The 18675-nt window shown below is 45.8% G+C and overlaps 1 protein-coding gene across 4 annotated transcripts in view; it reads right to left on the reverse strand.

The window, feature by feature from the left end:
- The window catches only part of SPMIP3 (sperm microtubule inner protein 3), a 50454-nt gene that overhangs the window by 7026 nt on the left and 24753 nt on the right, over positions 1-18675 (reverse strand). For 3 of the 4 annotated variants that reach the window (XM_077998168.1, XM_028849240.2, XM_077998172.1), the window contains 2 exons: positions 12982-13077; positions 8538-8710 (listed from right to left, as the gene is read on the reverse strand). In XM_077998168.1, the coding sequence (XP_077854294.1) occupies positions 8538-8710; positions 12982-13077 (269 nt within the window). The remainder of the gene's footprint in view (positions 1-8537; positions 8711-12981; positions 13078-18675) is intronic. The other variant, XM_028849241.2, reaches the window with a different exon arrangement.

Genomic DNA, 18675 nt, shown 5'->3' on the forward strand with positions numbered 1-18675 from the left:
TATCCCTCCCACCTCCCCTCTCCCCACAATAGGACCCGGTGTGTGATGTTCCCCTTCCTGTGTCCAAGTGATCTCATTGTTCAATTCCCACCTATGAGTGAGAACATGTGGTATTTGGTTTTCTGTTCTTGCGATAGTTTGCTGAGAATGATGGTTTCCAGCTGCATCCATGTCCCTATAAAGGACATGAACTCATCCTTTTTTATGGCTGCATAGTATTCCATGGTGTATATGTGCCACATTTTCTTAATCCAGTCTGTCACTGATGGACATTTGGGTTGATTCCAAGCCTTTGCTATTGTGAATAGTGCTGCAATAAACATACGTGTGCATGTGTCTTTATAGCAGCATGACTTATAATCCTTTGGGTATATGCCCAGTAATGGGATGACTGGGTCAAATGGTATTTCTAGTCCTAGATCCTTGAGGAATCGCCACACTGTTTTCCACAATGGTTGAACTAGTTTACAGTCCCACCAACAGTGTAAAAGTGTTCCTATTTCTCCACATCCTCTCCAGCACCTGTTGTTTCCTGATTTTTTTATGGTTGCCATTCTAACTGGTGTGAGATGGTATCTCATTGTGGTTTTGATTTGCATTTCTCTGATGGCTAGTGATGATGAGCATTTTTTCATGTGTCTGTTGGCTGTATGAATGTCTTCTTTTGAGAACTATCTGTTTATATCCTTTGCCCACTTTTTGATGGGGTTGTTTGTTTTTTTCTTGTAAATTTTATTGAGTTTTTTATAGGTTCTGGATATTAGCCCTTTGTCAGATGAGTAGATTGCAAAAATTTTCTCCCATTCTGTAGGTTGCCTGTTCACTCTGATGGTAGTTTCTTTTGCTGTGCAGAAGCTCTTTAGTTTAATTAGATCTATCTGGGGAGTTTTAAAAACGATTGATGCCTGGGACCCCCGCTTTACCACCCCACCCAGAGATCCTGATTTAATTGGTATTGGGTATAGCCTGGGTGTCCAGATTTTTTAAAACTCCAAGCAATGTAACCAAAATTAAGAATCTTTAACCTGGCCAGGTGTGGTGGCTCATGCCTGTAATACGAGCACTTTGGGAGGCTGAGGTGGGTGGATTGCTTGAACCCAGGAGTTTGAGACCAGCCTGGGCAACATAGTGAGACCCTGTCTCTACAAAAAATACAAAAAGTAGCTGGGTGTGGTGGCACGTGCCTGTAGTCCCAGCTACTCGGGGGGCTGAGGTAGGAGGATCACTTGAGCCTGGGCTGTCAAGGCTGCCGTGAGCCGAGATTGCACCACTGCACTCCAGCCTGGACAATGGGAGGGAGGCCTGTCTCAAAAAAAGAAAAAAACTTTAACCACTGCAATTTCCTCCTGACTCTCCACATTCAATCTTCGCCCCATGCTGCTCCCCACCCTGCCCCTCCTTTTCTTCTTCACAGTTAGAGTAACATTTTCAAAATGAATTTTAAAAAATTTTTTATTTCCACAGGTTTGGGAGGAACAGATGGTATTTGGTTACATGGTAAGCTCTTTAGTGGTGATTTGTAAGGTTTTGGTACACCCATCACCCAAGCAGTATACACTGAACCCAGTTTGTAGTCTTTTATCCCTCACAAAATGAAATTGTAACCATTACTTCTGCCCTTCTTAAAACTTTTCAACAGTTTCCCCTTATTCTCAGACTAGAGGCCAAACCCTGAATATGACCTGTAACCTCTTTCTTACTCTGGTCTTGCCGTCCCTCCACCACACCCTGCTCCATGATCCCTCCTGATTTCTATACTCCAGCACACCCTTATTTTTTTTAGTTCCTCAAACGTGTCATGCTCCTTCCTGCCACAGGGCCTTTGCACATGCTGTACTCTCTGTGAACCTGTTTCCCCACTCTTTGCCCAGTTAACTTTTAGCTTATCCTTCAGCTCTTGGCTCATCATTTCCTAAGGGAAGCTTTCTCTGGCTTACTATACCCTATATAAACTCTGCTTCATAGCATTTAAGGCAGGTAGACTTTTATGATTATTTACAGTTATTTATTTTTTAGAGTTGGGGTCTTGCTATGTTGCCCAGGCTGGAGTGCAGTAGTATAATCATAGCTCATGCAGCCCCAAACTCCTGGGCTCAAGTAATCCTCCTGACTCAGCCTCCTAAGTAGCTTGGACTACAGGGGCCACTACGCCCAGTTAATTTTTAAATGTCTTCTGTAGAAGTGGGTTCTCACTGTGTCACCCAGGCTGGTCTCAAACTCCTGTCCTCAAGCTATCCTCCCACCTCGGTCCCCCAAAGTGCTGGGATTACAGGCATGAGCCACCACACCCATCCATGGTTATTGAGTGTAGAAATCTTGTGTCTATTTTTGCTTCACGTGGTATTGCTAAAACCTGGCACATTGACTGGCACTTAAATAGGCCTTCAAATTATTTACTGAAGGGATACGTATGAGTAAGTGAAAGTGTTCTTGGCATCAAATATATACCAAGTCCAGTTGATGCCATCCCCAAAATATCTCTGGAATCCATTTACTCCTCTTTATCTTCCCTGCTGGTCCCAGGCACCATCATCTCTGGTCTAACCTACTAAATTGTTTCTCAGTGGTCTGCCTGCGAAACGTTTCCCCTCCATTTTCCCCTCCAAACAGTGTCTTAACAGCAGCCAGAGGGCGGGCGCGGTGGCTCTCGCCTGTAATCCCAGCACTTTGAGAGGCTGAGGCAGGCAGATCACGAGGTCAAGAGATTGAGACCATCCTGTCCAACATGGTGAGACCGCACCTCTACTAAAAATACAAAAATTAACCGGGCCTGGTGGCACGCGCCTGTAGTCCCAGCTACTTGGGAGGCTGAGGCACGAGAATTGCTTGAACCCAGGAGGTGGAGGTTGCAGTGAGCTGAGATTGTGCCACTGCACTGCAGCCTGGGCGACAGAGCAACACTCCATCTCAAAAAAAAAAAAAAAAAAAAAAAAAAACCCGCAGCCAGAGTAATACAAATAATGCTGTTAAAATATAAGATGTCACTCTTCTGTTAAAAATCCTTCAATGTCTTACTATTGCTCTTAGAATAAAATCCAGTTGCCTGATCCCTCTTAACTCGTTACCCACCAAATGACACTGGTCTCCTTTCTGTTCCTCAAATATGTCAAGCCCTTCCCAGCTTCCAGGCTTTTGCACTTACTGTTACTTTTGCCTGAAATGCCCTTTATATGACTCATTCTTATTTTTCAGGGCTCAGCTAAAATTGCATAGACATTTTCCCTGACTGCCCTATTTAAAGTAACTTCCTTTAGCTATCCTCATCTCCCTGCTTATTTCCCATATAGCACTACCACAATCTATGATTTGAAAAAAAAATGCACTTGTCTATGATCTATATCCCCCACCAGAATGTCAGCTCTGTGGAAGCAGGTATCTTGTCTTCCCTGGTCACTGTACTCGGCAGATAGCAGTGTCTGGTTCATAATAGTTGCTCAACAAACAACTAAATCATACTGGGGTCACCAGCTTCCAGCACGGACCCCAGTGATTCTCGCCCCCTGGTATTCATGCCTTGTGTAATCCTCTGCACACTGCTTTAGAGCTGACTGTCTGTGACTAACAGGATACATCAGAAGTGACAGTGTATGACTTTTGTTTTCTGTTTTTTGAGACAGAGTCTTGCTCTGTCACTCAGGCTGGAGTGCAGTGGCATGACCTCAACTCACTGCAACCTCCACCTTCTGGGTTCAAATGTTTCTCCTGCCTCATCTTCCTGAGTAGCTGGGATTACCGGCATTCACCACCATGTCTGGCTAATTTTTGTATTTTTAGTAGAGACGGGGTTTCACCACGTTGGCTAGGCTGGTCTCGAACTCCTGGCCTCAGGTGATCTGTCTGCCTTGGCCTTCCAAAGTGTTGGGATTACAGGCATGAGCCACTGTGCCTGACCAAGAAGTGTCAGTGTGTGACTTTTGAGCCTGGGTCATAAAAAGCATTGAGGTTTCCACCGTGGTCTCAGATTGCTCTGTCTAAGGGAAGCTAACTGCCATGCTGTCAGGACACTCGCACAGCCCCATGGAGAGACCCACATGGAAAGGCACTGAGGTCTCCAGCCAACAGCGAGCACCACCTCAGCAATCACGTGTGTGGGCCCCCTTGGAGGTGGGTCCTCCAGCCCCAGTCAAGCCTTCAGGCAAGACTGCAGCCCCCACTGACATCCGACCGAAACCTTAAGAGAGACCCTGAGCCAGAATGCCCAACTGAGCAGTTCTCAAAGTCCTACCCACAGAAACCATGAGAACATTTTAAAAAAAAATCATCATTAATGTTTTCAGTCACTACATTTTGGAATGATTTGTTACTCAGCAATAGATAACAAATAGACATTCAATCCATAATTCAATAAATGAAGGGTGAATATATAAATAAAAATCATCTCTAGAATTGGTCCAGCTGCAAACCTCACTAAATAGGGGACTGTCTGAAGCTGTTTCTCCTCTTATGGTCCCCAGGCTGCACCACTTTCTGGTACTGTGTTTTTAATTGTCCCTAGATCCCAAGTTGACTGCATCTCTTCTGCCTCAATCCATTCTTTCTATCGGAAGCATCACCGATTTTGCACAAATGAGAGGGTGCACAGTTGTCTTTCATTTCTCTCCGTTTCTTTTTCTGTTCGCACTGTCCTTTTTCACTCCAAATGCTCTGCCATATGAGTCTTCTTTCCATTTCCCCTGAAACCTCCCTCATTTAATTGAAAAGCGTGGGCTTTGGAGGGTAACATATCTCCGCTTGGGCTGGACTGATGACTTACCAGCTACTTGCTTGAGTAGAGTTTTTAAAGTCTCAAAGCCTGTTTCCTCTTCTGCTAGATGGGGCTAACAATAATTCTACTACTACCTAGTTCACGGGGACTGTTACCACTAATTGCAGCGAGGAGTGTGTACACGTACGTGTGTGAGTATGCCACTTAGCGCGGTTCTAGGCACATGGCAGACATCCTTAAATCCTAACAGCTATCCTCAATGGTAGACTTTGATTCTTCATCTTACAGAGGAGCAAAAAGGTTCAGAGAAGCTAAGTACGTTGCCCAACACCACGTAGCTAGAATGCTCCAGGCCTGCAGTGTTGCAATGCCTGGATCCTGTCCAATGCTTCATGCCGTTCACACTGTATCACTGCCACAGTGAGCTGCTCTTCTCACCTGCAGTCCATGCCTTCTCCAACCCATCCTGAGCGGAACTGATAGACTCATGTCCTCTAAAGCTGATTGGGTCACTCCCTTGACTATGATCCTACAATGGCTCTGGTTGTCCAAATTCAGCTTCCCACACTCCTTCAGCTGCTCTTCTGTTCGAGTATTCTCTCCTACTACTCTGCCAGTCCGCATATCATCTTTCACTGCCCCTTCTACGCTGCCCAGTCAAGCCAGTATTCGTCTCACTGGAGTCCTCTCCACTCCCGTACACGCCACACTATCCTGTGCACTGTCCCTAGTTTCAGGGTCCCTATCTCTGCTGTCCTTGTTTCTTCTCCACTGTGCACACCTGACCCATCAAGGCCCAGCTCCGGTCCCCATTCCTGCACGCTGCTCTTCTGGCTATTCTAGGTCCCAGTGATCTCATTTTTTTTTTTTTTTTTTTTTTTTTTTTGAGATGGAGTCTCGATCACCCAGGCTGGAGTGCAGTGGCACGATCTCAGCTCACCACAACGCCCACCCCCTGGGTTCAAGTGATTCTTCTGCCTCAGCCTCCCAGGTAGCTGGGATTATAGGTGCATGCCCCCACACCCAGCTAATTTTTGTATTTTTTTAGTAGAGATAGGGTTTTGCCATGTTGGCCAGGCTGGTCTCGAACTTCTGACCTCAGGTGATCTTCCTGCTTTGGCCTCCCAAAGGGCTGGGATTACAGGCGTGAGCCAGCGTGCCTGGCCTCATCTTTTAACTCCTGCTCCCCTATTTGGTATTTAGTCAGTCCCCAAGCTTCATCTTCCCAATTGGATTGTGAGTTCCCTGCAGGACTGAAATCATCTCCTGGACTTTCTATGAACTGGCACAATATATAGTAGATGGTAAGCATTTCATTGCTTTGTAAAATTCATTTAGCTCCATAGGTTTGGAAAGAATTAAAAACTGTTTTCTAAACTAAGCAAGGGAGAACGCCTTTTGTATCTGTTTGTCTGTCTGTCTATGAGATCTCATAGCAGAGGAGTTGCAAAGAAGGTCCTGTTGAAGGTCACTTTGGAAACTGGAGGCCCACCTGGATTTCCTCATGCAAAGGAAACAGATTTCAAACTCCCAGTTGGTCTTGAAAGGACAACCTGCTCAGCCAGTTCTGTGGGGACGGGAACCCCACTGACGTTTTCTGATCCCTTCTTTTTAGCCCCTCCTCAACCCCCAGCAACTTCTGCCGCCCCAAGCTTCATACTTCAGCCCGAACCCATGTCCCACGAATCCCTGGCTTCCATGGCCACAACGCTCCCCAGGGTCCCCTGGGACGGCAACCCCCACCACTCTGCACACCCTCCCAGCACCTCCTTTCCCAGTGACCTTGACCTCAGCTCCAGCCTCCTCCCCAGTCCCTCAGCTCCTGACGTGGTCAGGCTCCAATCTTCTCTGAGCCTCCAGAACCCAGCTTTGCCCTGCTTGAAGCCTCTCATCCCAAACCCCTGCTGGCAACCCCTGGCTCCCCTGGTGGTTCCATCTATTGCTACCCCTATCCTTGGCTCAACTCCCCCAAGATCCACTTCTCCCGCCCAGTCCTGCTCTTCCTGATGGCTGTATTTGCTATTCCCTGGGGCCCAGGGGCCCAGCCCAGGCATTCCGTATTTTAAGTAAATAGAAAGTGACTCTCTTTAAAGAAAACTATTAAATAAATAGCAGTACAGGTGACACTCAGGTGTGACAGAGGCTGTGTGTCTTCAAGCACAGCTTGAAATGACCTGGGGCTGAATTCTGCTTCTCCTACCGCCTAGCTGTGTGACCTGGGGCTCATTAATAAACTGCCTCTGACTTGGCTTTTCCTACGGTAAAACTGGGAAAATAGTAGGACTTGACTTCAGGGAGCTGCTTTCAGGACTAAATATGTGCCTACCACAGTGTAAGAGCCTCCAAAATATTGAGGTTTACTCATTTTAAAAGTCTGTTGGCCAGGCGCAGTGGCTCACGCCTGTCATCCCAGCACTTTGGGAGGCCAAGGCAGGCAGATCACTTCAGGTCAGGAGTTCGAGACCAGCCTGGCCAACAGCGTGAGAACCCGTCTCCACCAAAAATACAAAAATTAGCCAGGCATGGTGGTGTGGGCCTGTAATCCCAGTTACTCGGGAGGCTGAGGCAGGAGAATCACTTGAACCCAGGAGGCAGAGGTTGCAGTGAACCCAGATGGTGCCACTGCACTCCAGCCTGGCCGACAGCGTGAGACTCCATTTCAAAAAAAAAAAAAAAGTCTGTCAATGAAGTAATTCATCCCAAGAACTAAAATTCAAAGCACCAGTGACAGCAGGAACACAACAATGTTTAAATTGGTGTCTACATGTCCTCCCCCAAGGTCCTGTATGTCGGGAGCCTCAGTCCCTTTCAGTATTTATTTAATTTATTTGAGATGGAGTTTTGCTCCTGTTGCTCAGGCTGGAGTGCAATGGCACAATCTCGGCTCACGGCAACTTCTGCCTCCTGGTTTCAAGAGATTCTCCTGCCTCAGCCTCCCGAGTAGCTGGGATTACAGGCATGCACCACCAAGCCTGGCTAATTTTGTATTTTTAGTAGAGATGGGGTTTCTCCATGTTGGGCAGGCTGGTCTCAATCTCCTGACCTCAGGTGATCTGCCTGCCTCAGCCTCCCAAATTGCTGGGATTACAGGCAGGAGCCACCATGCCCAGCCCCCTTTCAGTATTTTTTTACATGCTGCAGCCTCACATATTACAAGGGGAACTTAGAATGTCTGAAGCATACCTCCAAATGTCAAATCATTGTTGTAAAGTTTGAAATTGGGAATAAGAAAAGTTCCGTTAACACTATGTTTAGGCACAATAATGACTTTGTTATGTGACAAGGGACTCAGTGAAGACCAGGTGTGGTGGCTCACACCTGTAATCCCAGCACTTTGAGAAGCTGAGGCGGGAGGATCACTTGAGGTCAGGAGTTTGAGGCCAGCTTGGGCAACATAGTGAGACCCTCATCTCTACAAAAAAGAATTAAGCAATTAGCTGGGTGCAGTGACTTATGCCTGTAGTCTCAGCCACTCAGGAGACTGAGTCAGGAGGATTGCTTTAGGCCGGGAGTTCAAGGCCAGCCTGGGCAACATAGCAAGACCCTGTGTCTAATTTAAAAAAAAGAAAAGAGTGGTCAGACTTGAGACTGCGTGTTAAAAAGGATATATGCATTTTCATCCCTGAAGTCTCCTCCGCAGGGAGCTAGATAGGGAGGCGCCTTGGGAGGCCCCCTCAATTCTTCCTGCACGCAGAAACACACACACATATCCATGCCTCCAACTCGACTGGTCCCAAACAGGCTCCCTGAGACAGCGAGCCCATGGGAGATGCTGATCTGTGGCCCAGGCAAGGTTAATCTCAGAGAGTTAAGAGCAGTTGGCCTGACTTACCAATCTCATAGAACGGCAGAGAATAGTCTCTTTGGTAAGTGGTTTCTTTGTACCACGGCTCAGCAGGCTTTGAATGTCTTCGAAAGCAAATGTATCGAATGAGCGTTTGTTGGTCTAATTGAGGCTGATAGTGATATTTTCTCTTGGGTGGAATTGTCAAGTCTATGAGCGGTCTAAATGGAAATAGAAACAGTTTGCTGAAAACCCAGTAGGAAAAAGCCGTCCATTTTCTTACCAGCTGGAATCCATTCCCTGGAAATGGCCATGAGGCTAACAAGAGAGTATTGACAAGACTCCCATAGCTCTACGACCAGCCCTGGCAAAGCTGTAGTAGATGGTTCAGGGACTTCTGTTCTCTGTTCTTCCCTTTAGCATCCCTCCTTCTCTCCAATGACAGGTCCTAGGAGGTGATGCATATCACACTCTCCACTAGATCTGCCCATGCACAGCCACTCCCCGTGCTCCAAGGTCCCTGGTGCCCTTTCCCAGTGTAACTGTTCTGTGGATGTTTGTTGCTTCAAGGAACCAGTGCAGGCCTGGTGTGGTGGCTCACGCCTGTAATCCCAACATTTTTGGAGGCTGATGGGGGCAGATCGCTTGAGCTCAGGAGTTCGAGGCCAGCCTGGGCAACATGGCGAAAACCCGTCTCTACAAAAAAAATACAAAAAGTAGCCAAGTGTGGTGGTATATACCTGTAATCCCAGCTACTAGGGAGGCTTAGGTAGGAGGATCCCTTGAGCCCAGGAGGCAGAGGTCACAGAGAGCCGAGACACAGCCTGGGTGACAGAGCAAGACCCTGTCTCAAAGAAATAAAATAAAATATAAAATAAAATAAATTAAAATAGGAATCAATACATCTAGTTAGACTAACTACTATGTGCCTCTTGGGGTTTGATGGACTTGAAATCAGTTATAACCTTCCTGTACCCCTGTTCAAATAGGTATCCTCTGGAAAAGAAAAGCAAAGAACAACTAAAATGTAATGGCAAAATATCGTTTGTGGCAGTATACTTTCACTGGCCCAGCTTTGGTGATATATATCAAGACCTTGAAAATCTGCACATATTTTGTCCCAACAATTAGGATGCCAACAAAGACTTAGCTCTAAGAATGCTTGTCCAAGTGTTTTTATGATAATAAAAAGAGTGGGACAGCTTGCATGTAAAAAAATAGGAAATTATTTAGACAATGACACAGAAATATGTGGGAATGCCACGCCACCATTAAAAATGATGCTGTACGGCTGGATGTGGTGGCTCATGCCTGTAATCCCAGCACTTTGGGAGGCCGAGGTTGGCAGATCACCTGAGGTCAGGAGTTCAAGACCAGCCTGGCCAACATGGTGAATCCCGTCTCTACTAAAAATACAAAATTAGCTGAGCGGGATGGTGGTCACCTGTAATCCTGGCTACATGGGAGGCTGAGGCAGGAGAATCACTTGAACCCAAAGGCAGAGGTTGCAGTGAGCTGAGATTGCGCCACTGAACTCCAGCCTGGGCAACAAGAGCGAGACTCATCTTAAAAAAAAAAAAAAAGGATGACGTAGTAGGATTATAACTTTTGAAATGGAAAAAAGCCCACAATACATGTTTAAACAAAGGTTTCAGTTGAATTATGCATTGAATTGAATTGAATTGAATTCATTCAATTGAATTAAATGGATAAATCATATGGTATGTGGATTATCTCAATGCAGCTATTACCAAAAATAAAAAGGTTTCAAAATACCCATCCCGTCCTATTTTGATGTAGATCTGGATGATTCTGCATGATTATCTTTGGGTGATGATATTGTGGGTAACTTTCAATCATTCCGTTTTTGATTGTGAATGTTTTCTAAATGTTCTCATACACGTTTATGTTTTTAAACTATAAAATAGGTGAGATGAGCTGCTGTTGATGTGAAAACTATTAAGTGTTAGCTGAGATTTAGGAACATCTAAATCTAAAGGGGGTGATAGCCTTCTGTGAGTTTATCGCTGTGAACTAATCACACAGCGTCACAGAGGAGACGAAGACTGCTTCATCATGAGTTATGTTTGCCTGATTGGGTAACCTCGATTGTGACGGGCCTTCTTTAAGAAAGAGTGTGCTCTTGGACTTTAAGAATGGAGTGGCTGTGCCTGACGTTCAGAAAAAGCAAGAGCAAGCATCTGACCATGCTCATGGGGTACTGAACGGGTTGAGATGCTGGATGATTGGAAGGTGCTCTGTTGTGGATGGGCCTAAAGAATCATTGAGAATACCCACCCACCTCCACTTGTTCTTATTTCATGCTTATCAGGTACGTGACCTTGTAAAGTAGGTGCCTTAAATGATGGTGAGGGTCCTCCTTTTCCTACGAAAGAATGACTCCCACTGTCAATCAAAACATTAGCGGCCTGGGGAATGCATCAGTCTCTTGTGAATTCGGATTCTGTGTGACCATCACTACCAATCTAGTCACTTCTGTGTCACTGATGGCTCTGAGTGCCGAACCAGGCCCTGGTGACTGCTCCTAGATTGCCTCTGCTGGACTGCCAGCCTGCCTCTACCTCTGACTGGGTGTTTCTCTAGCACCAGAATATTCTCCCTTTTCAAGTAATACATCAATGCCCTTCTGAAGACAAGACTTTCACTCAAAGGAAGGACTCCAATACTGAAGGACATCAAGTTGGTGGAGGAATATATCTGGGGAAGGTAAGCCGTTAGACACCTATCAAGTTATACCATGACTACAAGAGCTGAACTTAGGTCTCATCCTGCCAACGTCATTATTTCCTAGTTGTTGTTTTGTTTTGCTTGTCTTCTTTTTTCTTCTTAACTAGAAGCTTAATGAGCTCATAGACTGACATTTGCATTGAGTTTTCCACTTAAGGCTAACCTTGGGCAGGCACAAGTCTTTCAGATCAAGGTTCCCTTTAATTGAGCCGTCCTCTGGTAGGACTGATATTTGGGTGCCAGGCGAGGTGGCGGTGGGAAGTGGAGGAGAGCGATGTCAGGGTTCACACAACGTGGAGGGTGTCCTGTGGAGTTGGGCCATGAGCAGCTCTGGCAGTGGGGGTCTATCATTTCCTTTCTTGTCTATCCTCTGGCAGAAAACATAGCCCTACTGGTTTAATATAGTATGGATTTGAGTTAGAACAAACAGTCTTGAACTGGGAACCAGAAAATGTAAATGGATTCAAGCCCAACTTTTTTTTTGTTTGTTTGTTTGAGTTTCACTCTTGTTGCCCAGGCTGGAGTGCAATGGTGTGATCTTGGCTCACTGCAACCTCTGCCTCCCGGATTCAAGTGATTCTCCTGTCTCAGCCTCCTGAGTAGCTGGGATTACAGGCATGCACCACCCACCACCACGCCCAGCTAATTTTGTATTTTTAGTAGAGAGAGGGTTTCTCCATGTTGGTCAGGCTGGTCTTGAACGCCTGACTTCAGGTGGTCTACCCACCTCGGCCTCCCAAGTGCTAGGATTACAGGAATGAGCCACCGTGCCCGTCCACCAAGCCCAACTTTTATACCAACTAACGGGGTGACCCCAGGCCAAACATGTCACCTCTCTGAGCTCCACTTCATTCATCTAATTAAAACAGAATGGCCCTTAAAGCTACTTCTTGTTTGATCATCGATTACATTTAGACTCTGCGCTGTTTGAAGCCACACATGCTGTGGCTCCCTTCTTGCATGGAGGATACCCAGGAGCCGACTATGTCACAGGCAATTAAGAGAAATGTGTAATATATACTAGATGTTGAGTCAAAGGATAGCAAACATACGTCGAGTGCTTACAGTGCTCTGGAATGTCACTCCAGTTATTTTATTTAATAGATAAGGCAATCGATACGTGGATAAGAAATGAAAATTGCCCAAAGTCAAACATTTTGTAATTTATTCTACTTGCTGCTTTTAACCCCTGTGGTTTCCAGCCTCCTCTAACTATAAAATAAGGTCAAAGTGCCGATGGGCTGGGTGCAGTGGCTCATGCCTGTAAACCCAGAACTTTGGGAGGCCAAGGTGGGTGGATCACTTGAGGCCAGGAGTTTGAGACCAGCCTGGCCAACATGGTGAATCCCTATCTCTACTAAAAATACAAAAAAATTAGCTGGATGTGGTAACGTGTGCCTGTAGTCTCAGCTACTGGGGAGGCTGAGGCACGAGAATTGCTCGAACCTGGGAGGTGGAGGTTGTGGTGAGCCAAGATCTTGCCACTGCACTCCAGCCTGGACAACAGAGCGAGACCTTGTCTCAAAACAGTAAGATATAAAGTAAGAATAATGTCACCACTCATTAAAAAAAAAATTAACAATTTGGTATATTTCCTTCCAAACCTCTTCTATCCACTAAATAATACTTATTTTTGCTGTCATCATTATTATGAGGAGTAGTGTATCTTCCCCCTGCCCACCACTTTTTATCATTGTAACTTTCATGACATTCTTGGAAATTGAGACTGAGGAGGGTGTCTCACCTGGGAGCTCTCTTTGCACCATGATCAAAATGGAGTCTTGCCAGCTGCCCAGGGTAATAGCCTTGCAGGTCTCTTCCTTGGTGAGCAATGAATATACTAGAGCAGAAAGTGAGAAGAAAGCCGTTCTTACAATTAGTTCATTCCAGAAGAATGCCAGCTGCGGCATAATACAAAACGTATTTGGTCTTTGTCCCCAGTTCCTGGCACTGAGCCCCCAAAACCCATGGACTTTCCTGGTAAGAGTCTTTTTCATGCATAACGAACCCTTTTCTACCATAGCTGAGTGTATGGGCCTTGCAGGCCTCCCTCCTCCCACCACAACCTCCTGCATCTGTAATAAAATGTTATTTATGTTCAGGATTCATAAGGAAATATTTAGTGTATCAGGTATTAAGTTCAAAATATTAGGAAAAAAGAAATAAGTGGATATACAAAACCAGCAGGTGGGCAAGCATATTTCTGGAATAAAATAAAGTTAAATGAAAAGAAAAATAAAAGAAAAATAAAACCAGTGGGGCAAATGTTGATAACGGTTGAAATGTGGGAATTGGGCTGGGCGCCGTGGACACCTGTAATCCCAGCACCTTGGGAGGCCAAGTTGGGCGGATCACTTGGGCTCAGGAGTTCGAGACCAACCTGGCCAACATGGTGAAACCCGGTCTCTACTAAAAATACAAAAAATTAGCTGGACATGGTGGCACATGCCTGTAATCCCAGCTACTGGGAAGGCTGAGCCAGGAGAATTGCTTGAACTTGGGAAGCAGAAGTTGCAGTGAGCTGAGACTGTGCCACTGTACTCCAGCCTGGGCAACAGTGTGAAACCCTGTCTCACAAAAAACAAAAACAAACAAACAAAGAAAAACGAGAAATGTGGGAATCCGTAAATGGAGGGCTCTGTCTGAAAAAAATAAATAAAAACAAAAATAATAAAAGAAATGTAGGAATTGGTAAATGGGGGCTCATCATACTGTATTTTTTTATTTTTGATGTTTACAAAATTTCATCTGTTTTTTTAACTGTAACAATAAGTCTGTAAAGACTAAATGTGAAGCAGCGCTGTGATGTCAAAGCACGAGGTGCTTGCAAGCCGGGGAGGGGGACTCGAGCCCTGTCTGGAGGCTGAATTTTGAGGTGTTTTGGGAGCATCACTGAGCTAACATGTGGGGACTGGGAGGGAGTGCTTCTGTGGGGTGAACGTAAGAGGGAGTGGGACAAGGGTGGGTGGTACAAGTGGAATACAGCGGGGCTGAGGGAGACCAGGCTGGAGGGCAATGGTGCACAGGTTTTATGCTTTAAAATACACCTATTTTAATTTATTTAATTAATTTATTTATTTTGAGATGGAGTCTCACTCTGTCACCCAGGCTGGAGTGCAGTGGCCCGATCTTGGCTCACTGCAACCTCTGCCTCCTGAGTTCAAGCTATTCTCCTGCCTCAGCCTCCCGAGTAGCTGGGATTACAGGTGCCCACCACCACATCAGGCTAATTTTTGTGTTTTGAGAAGAGATGCGTTTCACCATGGTGGCCAGGATGGTCTCAAACTCCTGACCTCAAGTGATCTGCCCACCTCGGCCTAGCAAAGTGCTGGGATTACAGACATGAGCCAGTGCCTGGCCAGAAATACATCTCATTTTATAGTACATTGCTTTTCCTTTTATATTATAGTTATACAACTGTAATGAGATAGGTTGGTGTAAAAGTAATTGGGGTTTTTGCTATGACTTTCAATGGCCATTATTTTCAATGGCAAAAACTGCAATTACTTTTGCACCAACCTAATATTTTTAAATTATATGTGGTTGGTTTATATTATTTACAGATTTTATTTCAGAAGAATAGCAGAGATATTACAAAATATCTGTTATTTAAAAGGGGGTATTGTGTCTGAAAGTTTGAGGACTACTAATGGAGGTGATAGGAAATCTTTGTGAGGTTTGTTGTTGTTTGTTTCGTTTGCTTTTAGAGATGAAGTCTCACTCTGTTGCCCAGGCTGTAGTACAGTGTGATCATAGCTCACTGTAGCCTCTAACTCCTAGGATCATAGAGGTTCTCCTGTCTCAGCCTCTTAAGTAGCTGGGAGGGACTACAGGCATGTACCATGTGCCTGGCATATATATATATATATATATATATATATATATATATATATATATTTTTTTTTTTTTTTTTTTTTTTTTGTAGTTTCACTATGTTGCCCAGGCTACTTTGTGAGATTTTGAACAAGATTCATGACATGATATAGAAAGATCTTTTTTGATGGCAATGTGGAAAACAATTTTTTTTAAAAGACAGGGTCTCACTATGTTGACCAGCCTGGTCTGGAACTCCTGGGCTCAAGTGATTCTCCAGCCTTGACCTCCCGAAGTGCTGGGATTGCAGGTGCGAATCCCAGCCAGAAAACAAATTTGAAGACCATCTGACTAAAAATAGAAAGACTGCTTAGGACGTGATTGTAGTGCTTTATGTGGGCCATGATGAAGCTCTGATATGATGGAAATGTGGATGGAGAGGATAGGGCTGATTGAGGATATTTTAGGAGATAGGATAGAGGGTAAAAGACAGGGAAGTGTCCAAGACAAAGCTGCGTCTTCGAGCATTGGAAAGAATCCTGCCTTTCCCCAAGAGAGGGAACACAGTAAGTGGCCATCACTGGGAAGGTGACTTTATTTTGTGATGCCTGGACATGTGGGGTCTTTCGGGATGTCCCACAGATTCTGAGCAGTCAGTAGATGCCATAAAAATTCACAGTCAGGAGGCCAGGCACAGTGGCTCACGCCTGTAATCCCAGCACTTTGGGAGGCTGAGGCGGGCGGATCACGAGGTCAGGAGATCGAGACCATCCTGGCTAACACGGTGAAACCCCGTCTCTACTAAAAATACAAAAAATCAGCCGGGCGTGGTGGTGGGCACCTGTAATCTCAGCTACTTGGGAGGCTGAGGCAGGAGAATGGCGTGAACCCGGGAGGCGGAGCTTGCACTGAGCCGAGACCACGCCACTGCACTCCAGCCTGGGTGACAGAGTGAGACTCCATCTCAAAAAAAAAAAAAAAAAAATTCAGAGTCAGTAGAAAGTAGCACATTGTTTTGCATAAAATATCTCACTAAATATGTGTCAGATGATGGATGAAAACTGAAACTATGCCTTCAGTTTGACTCAACCAACATTTATCGAACGCACACAAAACACCCTGCACTGTGCTAGGCTCTGCAGATACAAAGCTGACTAAGAAGCAGCCCTTGTCCTCAAAAAGCTCTTCACATGCTGAAATAGTGATCTGAATAAAGGGTCGATAGGACACAGAAGAGGGAGGAGTAAGCAAAGGGGATGGGGAGGAGATTCCAAGCAAAGGGAATTATAGGCGCCAAGACGTGGACAGAATTGGGTTCTGAGTGGAGTGTATGAGGGCCAGAGTGGGCCCGGTTGTCTAGTATGAAAGGCAAGTGCTGAGCAGGGCGAGTTCTGTCTCTGTCTGTGCAAAGAGGACCTCTGGGAGCTCTGATTTGCAGAAAAACCACAGGCTGTCTGGGCCTGCTCAGTGCCTGGGATAATCTGACTGAGTCCTGGCTGGTAAATAACAATGGGGTATTAAGTCATAAGAAGAAAGATGAACTGGCACAATAAAGGGAACAAATGCCATTTCTGAATGCACGGGGGTGGGACACGTAGCTTTCTTAGGCACCTATCCATTTTCTGAAGCACCACCTTGGAATGTTACCCCAGGGCCACACTACCGTTTAAGAATCCACCTAAAGGATGTTGGTTTCTACAGTGGCTGGGCTGTTGGCGGTGGGCTGGGTTTTGACCATGGCGTGCATACAAACACACAGCTGCTGAATACAGGTGAATAAACTCAGCGCCGCTCCTTAGAAGCAGTCAGTAAAAGCTGGTTTGAGGATAAAGAATCCTTACACCAGCACCAAGTAACACTCCCTGCCGCCACCCCTCGGGAGTGTCTCTTGGCAGGTTTTGGGAAGAGTGGAGAGACAATGGGAAGGTGCGTGTAAGGAGATGGGTGTGGAGGGAGGGCTGGCTGGGTGGAGAAGAGAGTTTTGACCTCCTAAGGGGAAATGCCTAGCCAGGCCCGAGGCCGTGCGTTACCCGGCCTCAGCGGAAAGCACGTGTGGACTCTTCAGACTTGGCTGTGGAGCCCAGCCCAGCTCAGGGCTCTGCTCAGAGTGATTCTGTTGACCTGGGTTTTAACCAGCTGTAGAAAGCCCTGTCCTTCTCTCTGGGCGGGTGCAGGCACCGTGCATGATTTCGAGTCCCTGATGGCTTGGCTCTTTGAGGTGGTGTATTCAGTCCACATGAGAGCAAACCTGTTCCCTGGGAGTGTGGCTATAACCGGAGCGGGATCTGGGCTTAGCCACAGTCAACATTCAACATGCATAGGAGAGGCCACGGGTGTCTGTCCTCCAGAGCCTGGCCCCACAGCCCCAGGTAGCCTGTGCTCTTATGACCGCACTCTGCTCTGTTCCGGCTCTGTTGGGACTCATGCTCCACAGAGCATTTTTACAGAAATGATCTCACTTCATCCTCACAGTCACCTCGCAAGGTAGACCTGATTAACTCTCTGCTTTATAAGAATAGCCCAAGCCCCAGAAAGGTTAAGCGGACTTTTTAAATAGTAAAGTCCACTTAAACGAGGAAGTGCCAGCACTGTGAATCAAACCCAGGTCTCCAAACTCCATGTCGCATTCTGCCACCCAAGGGTATGTGTGATGATTTTTTTTTTAAATAGGAATCCGGTGCTATTTTCATACAAACTGTGATTCTCTCATTTTGGGGCAGACAGCAAATAGACATTGTACACTAAAAAATAGGAAAAGCCATAAAGACACAGCAATGTTGGCTGGAAGATGCTTTTAACTCAATGAAAAGTACTCACTGTGAGCTCTTTTGTGTCTCCAGTGTGCTAGGTGCTAGGGACACAGTGATGATAATATTGTCTTTCCACTCAGGAGTTCATAATCTGGTCAGGAAAGCCATATTTAGGCAACTATCTAATCACAGACAATGTGGTGAGCACTATACCTGATAAGAAACTGAGGCTCGGGGGAAATAAATAACTTAGCTACGGACATAAGCTAGTAAGTCCAGAAGACGGAACTGAAGGAAGGACTGGGAAGCCCCCGGACCTGTGCCCTCATCTCCCAGGTTTTACCAGCTCCAGAAGAATCTCCTCAAGGAAGTGGGGAGCCTCAGTTTCCTCATCAGTAGAATGGGAATGACACTGTCTTCTCCATTAATGGGTACATGAGAGTAAATGAGACATTTGTACTTGGTGGCTGACATCTCCCAAGGTGATGATGTGGATACAGGAGACAGAAATTATTTAGTCAGATGGAAAAGGCAACAGAGTCCTCGGTGGAATTTCCCTTTTAACAAAAGCAGCCCCAAAGTCATTTCTTTTCTAACAAAGAGCAGCCTGTAAAATTGAGCTGCGGACATGAATAAGCAAGCTGGAAACTTGCAGGGTGAATGCCAGCAGCTGTGTCCATAGAAAAGGGCTACCTGGGGGCCAGGCATGTTCAACATGGAGGCTCCATCTTCCCTTTTCTCTGTCACCACGTATATAGTAAAAACAAAAACAGGCAACAGAACGTGACCCAGCCAGGTAGAGAACCCATGGGCATAATAAAATATTAGGGTGGGGTGGTCAGCTTCTTCACATGCCATGCAAACACACCTAGTCC

Source organism: Macaca mulatta, chromosome 1 (assembly GCF_049350105.2).
Source record: "Macaca mulatta isolate MMU2019108-1 chromosome 1, T2T-MMU8v2.0, whole genome shotgun sequence".
In the NCBI taxonomy this organism is placed as follows: domain Eukaryota; kingdom Metazoa; phylum Chordata; class Mammalia; order Primates; family Cercopithecidae; genus Macaca; species Macaca mulatta.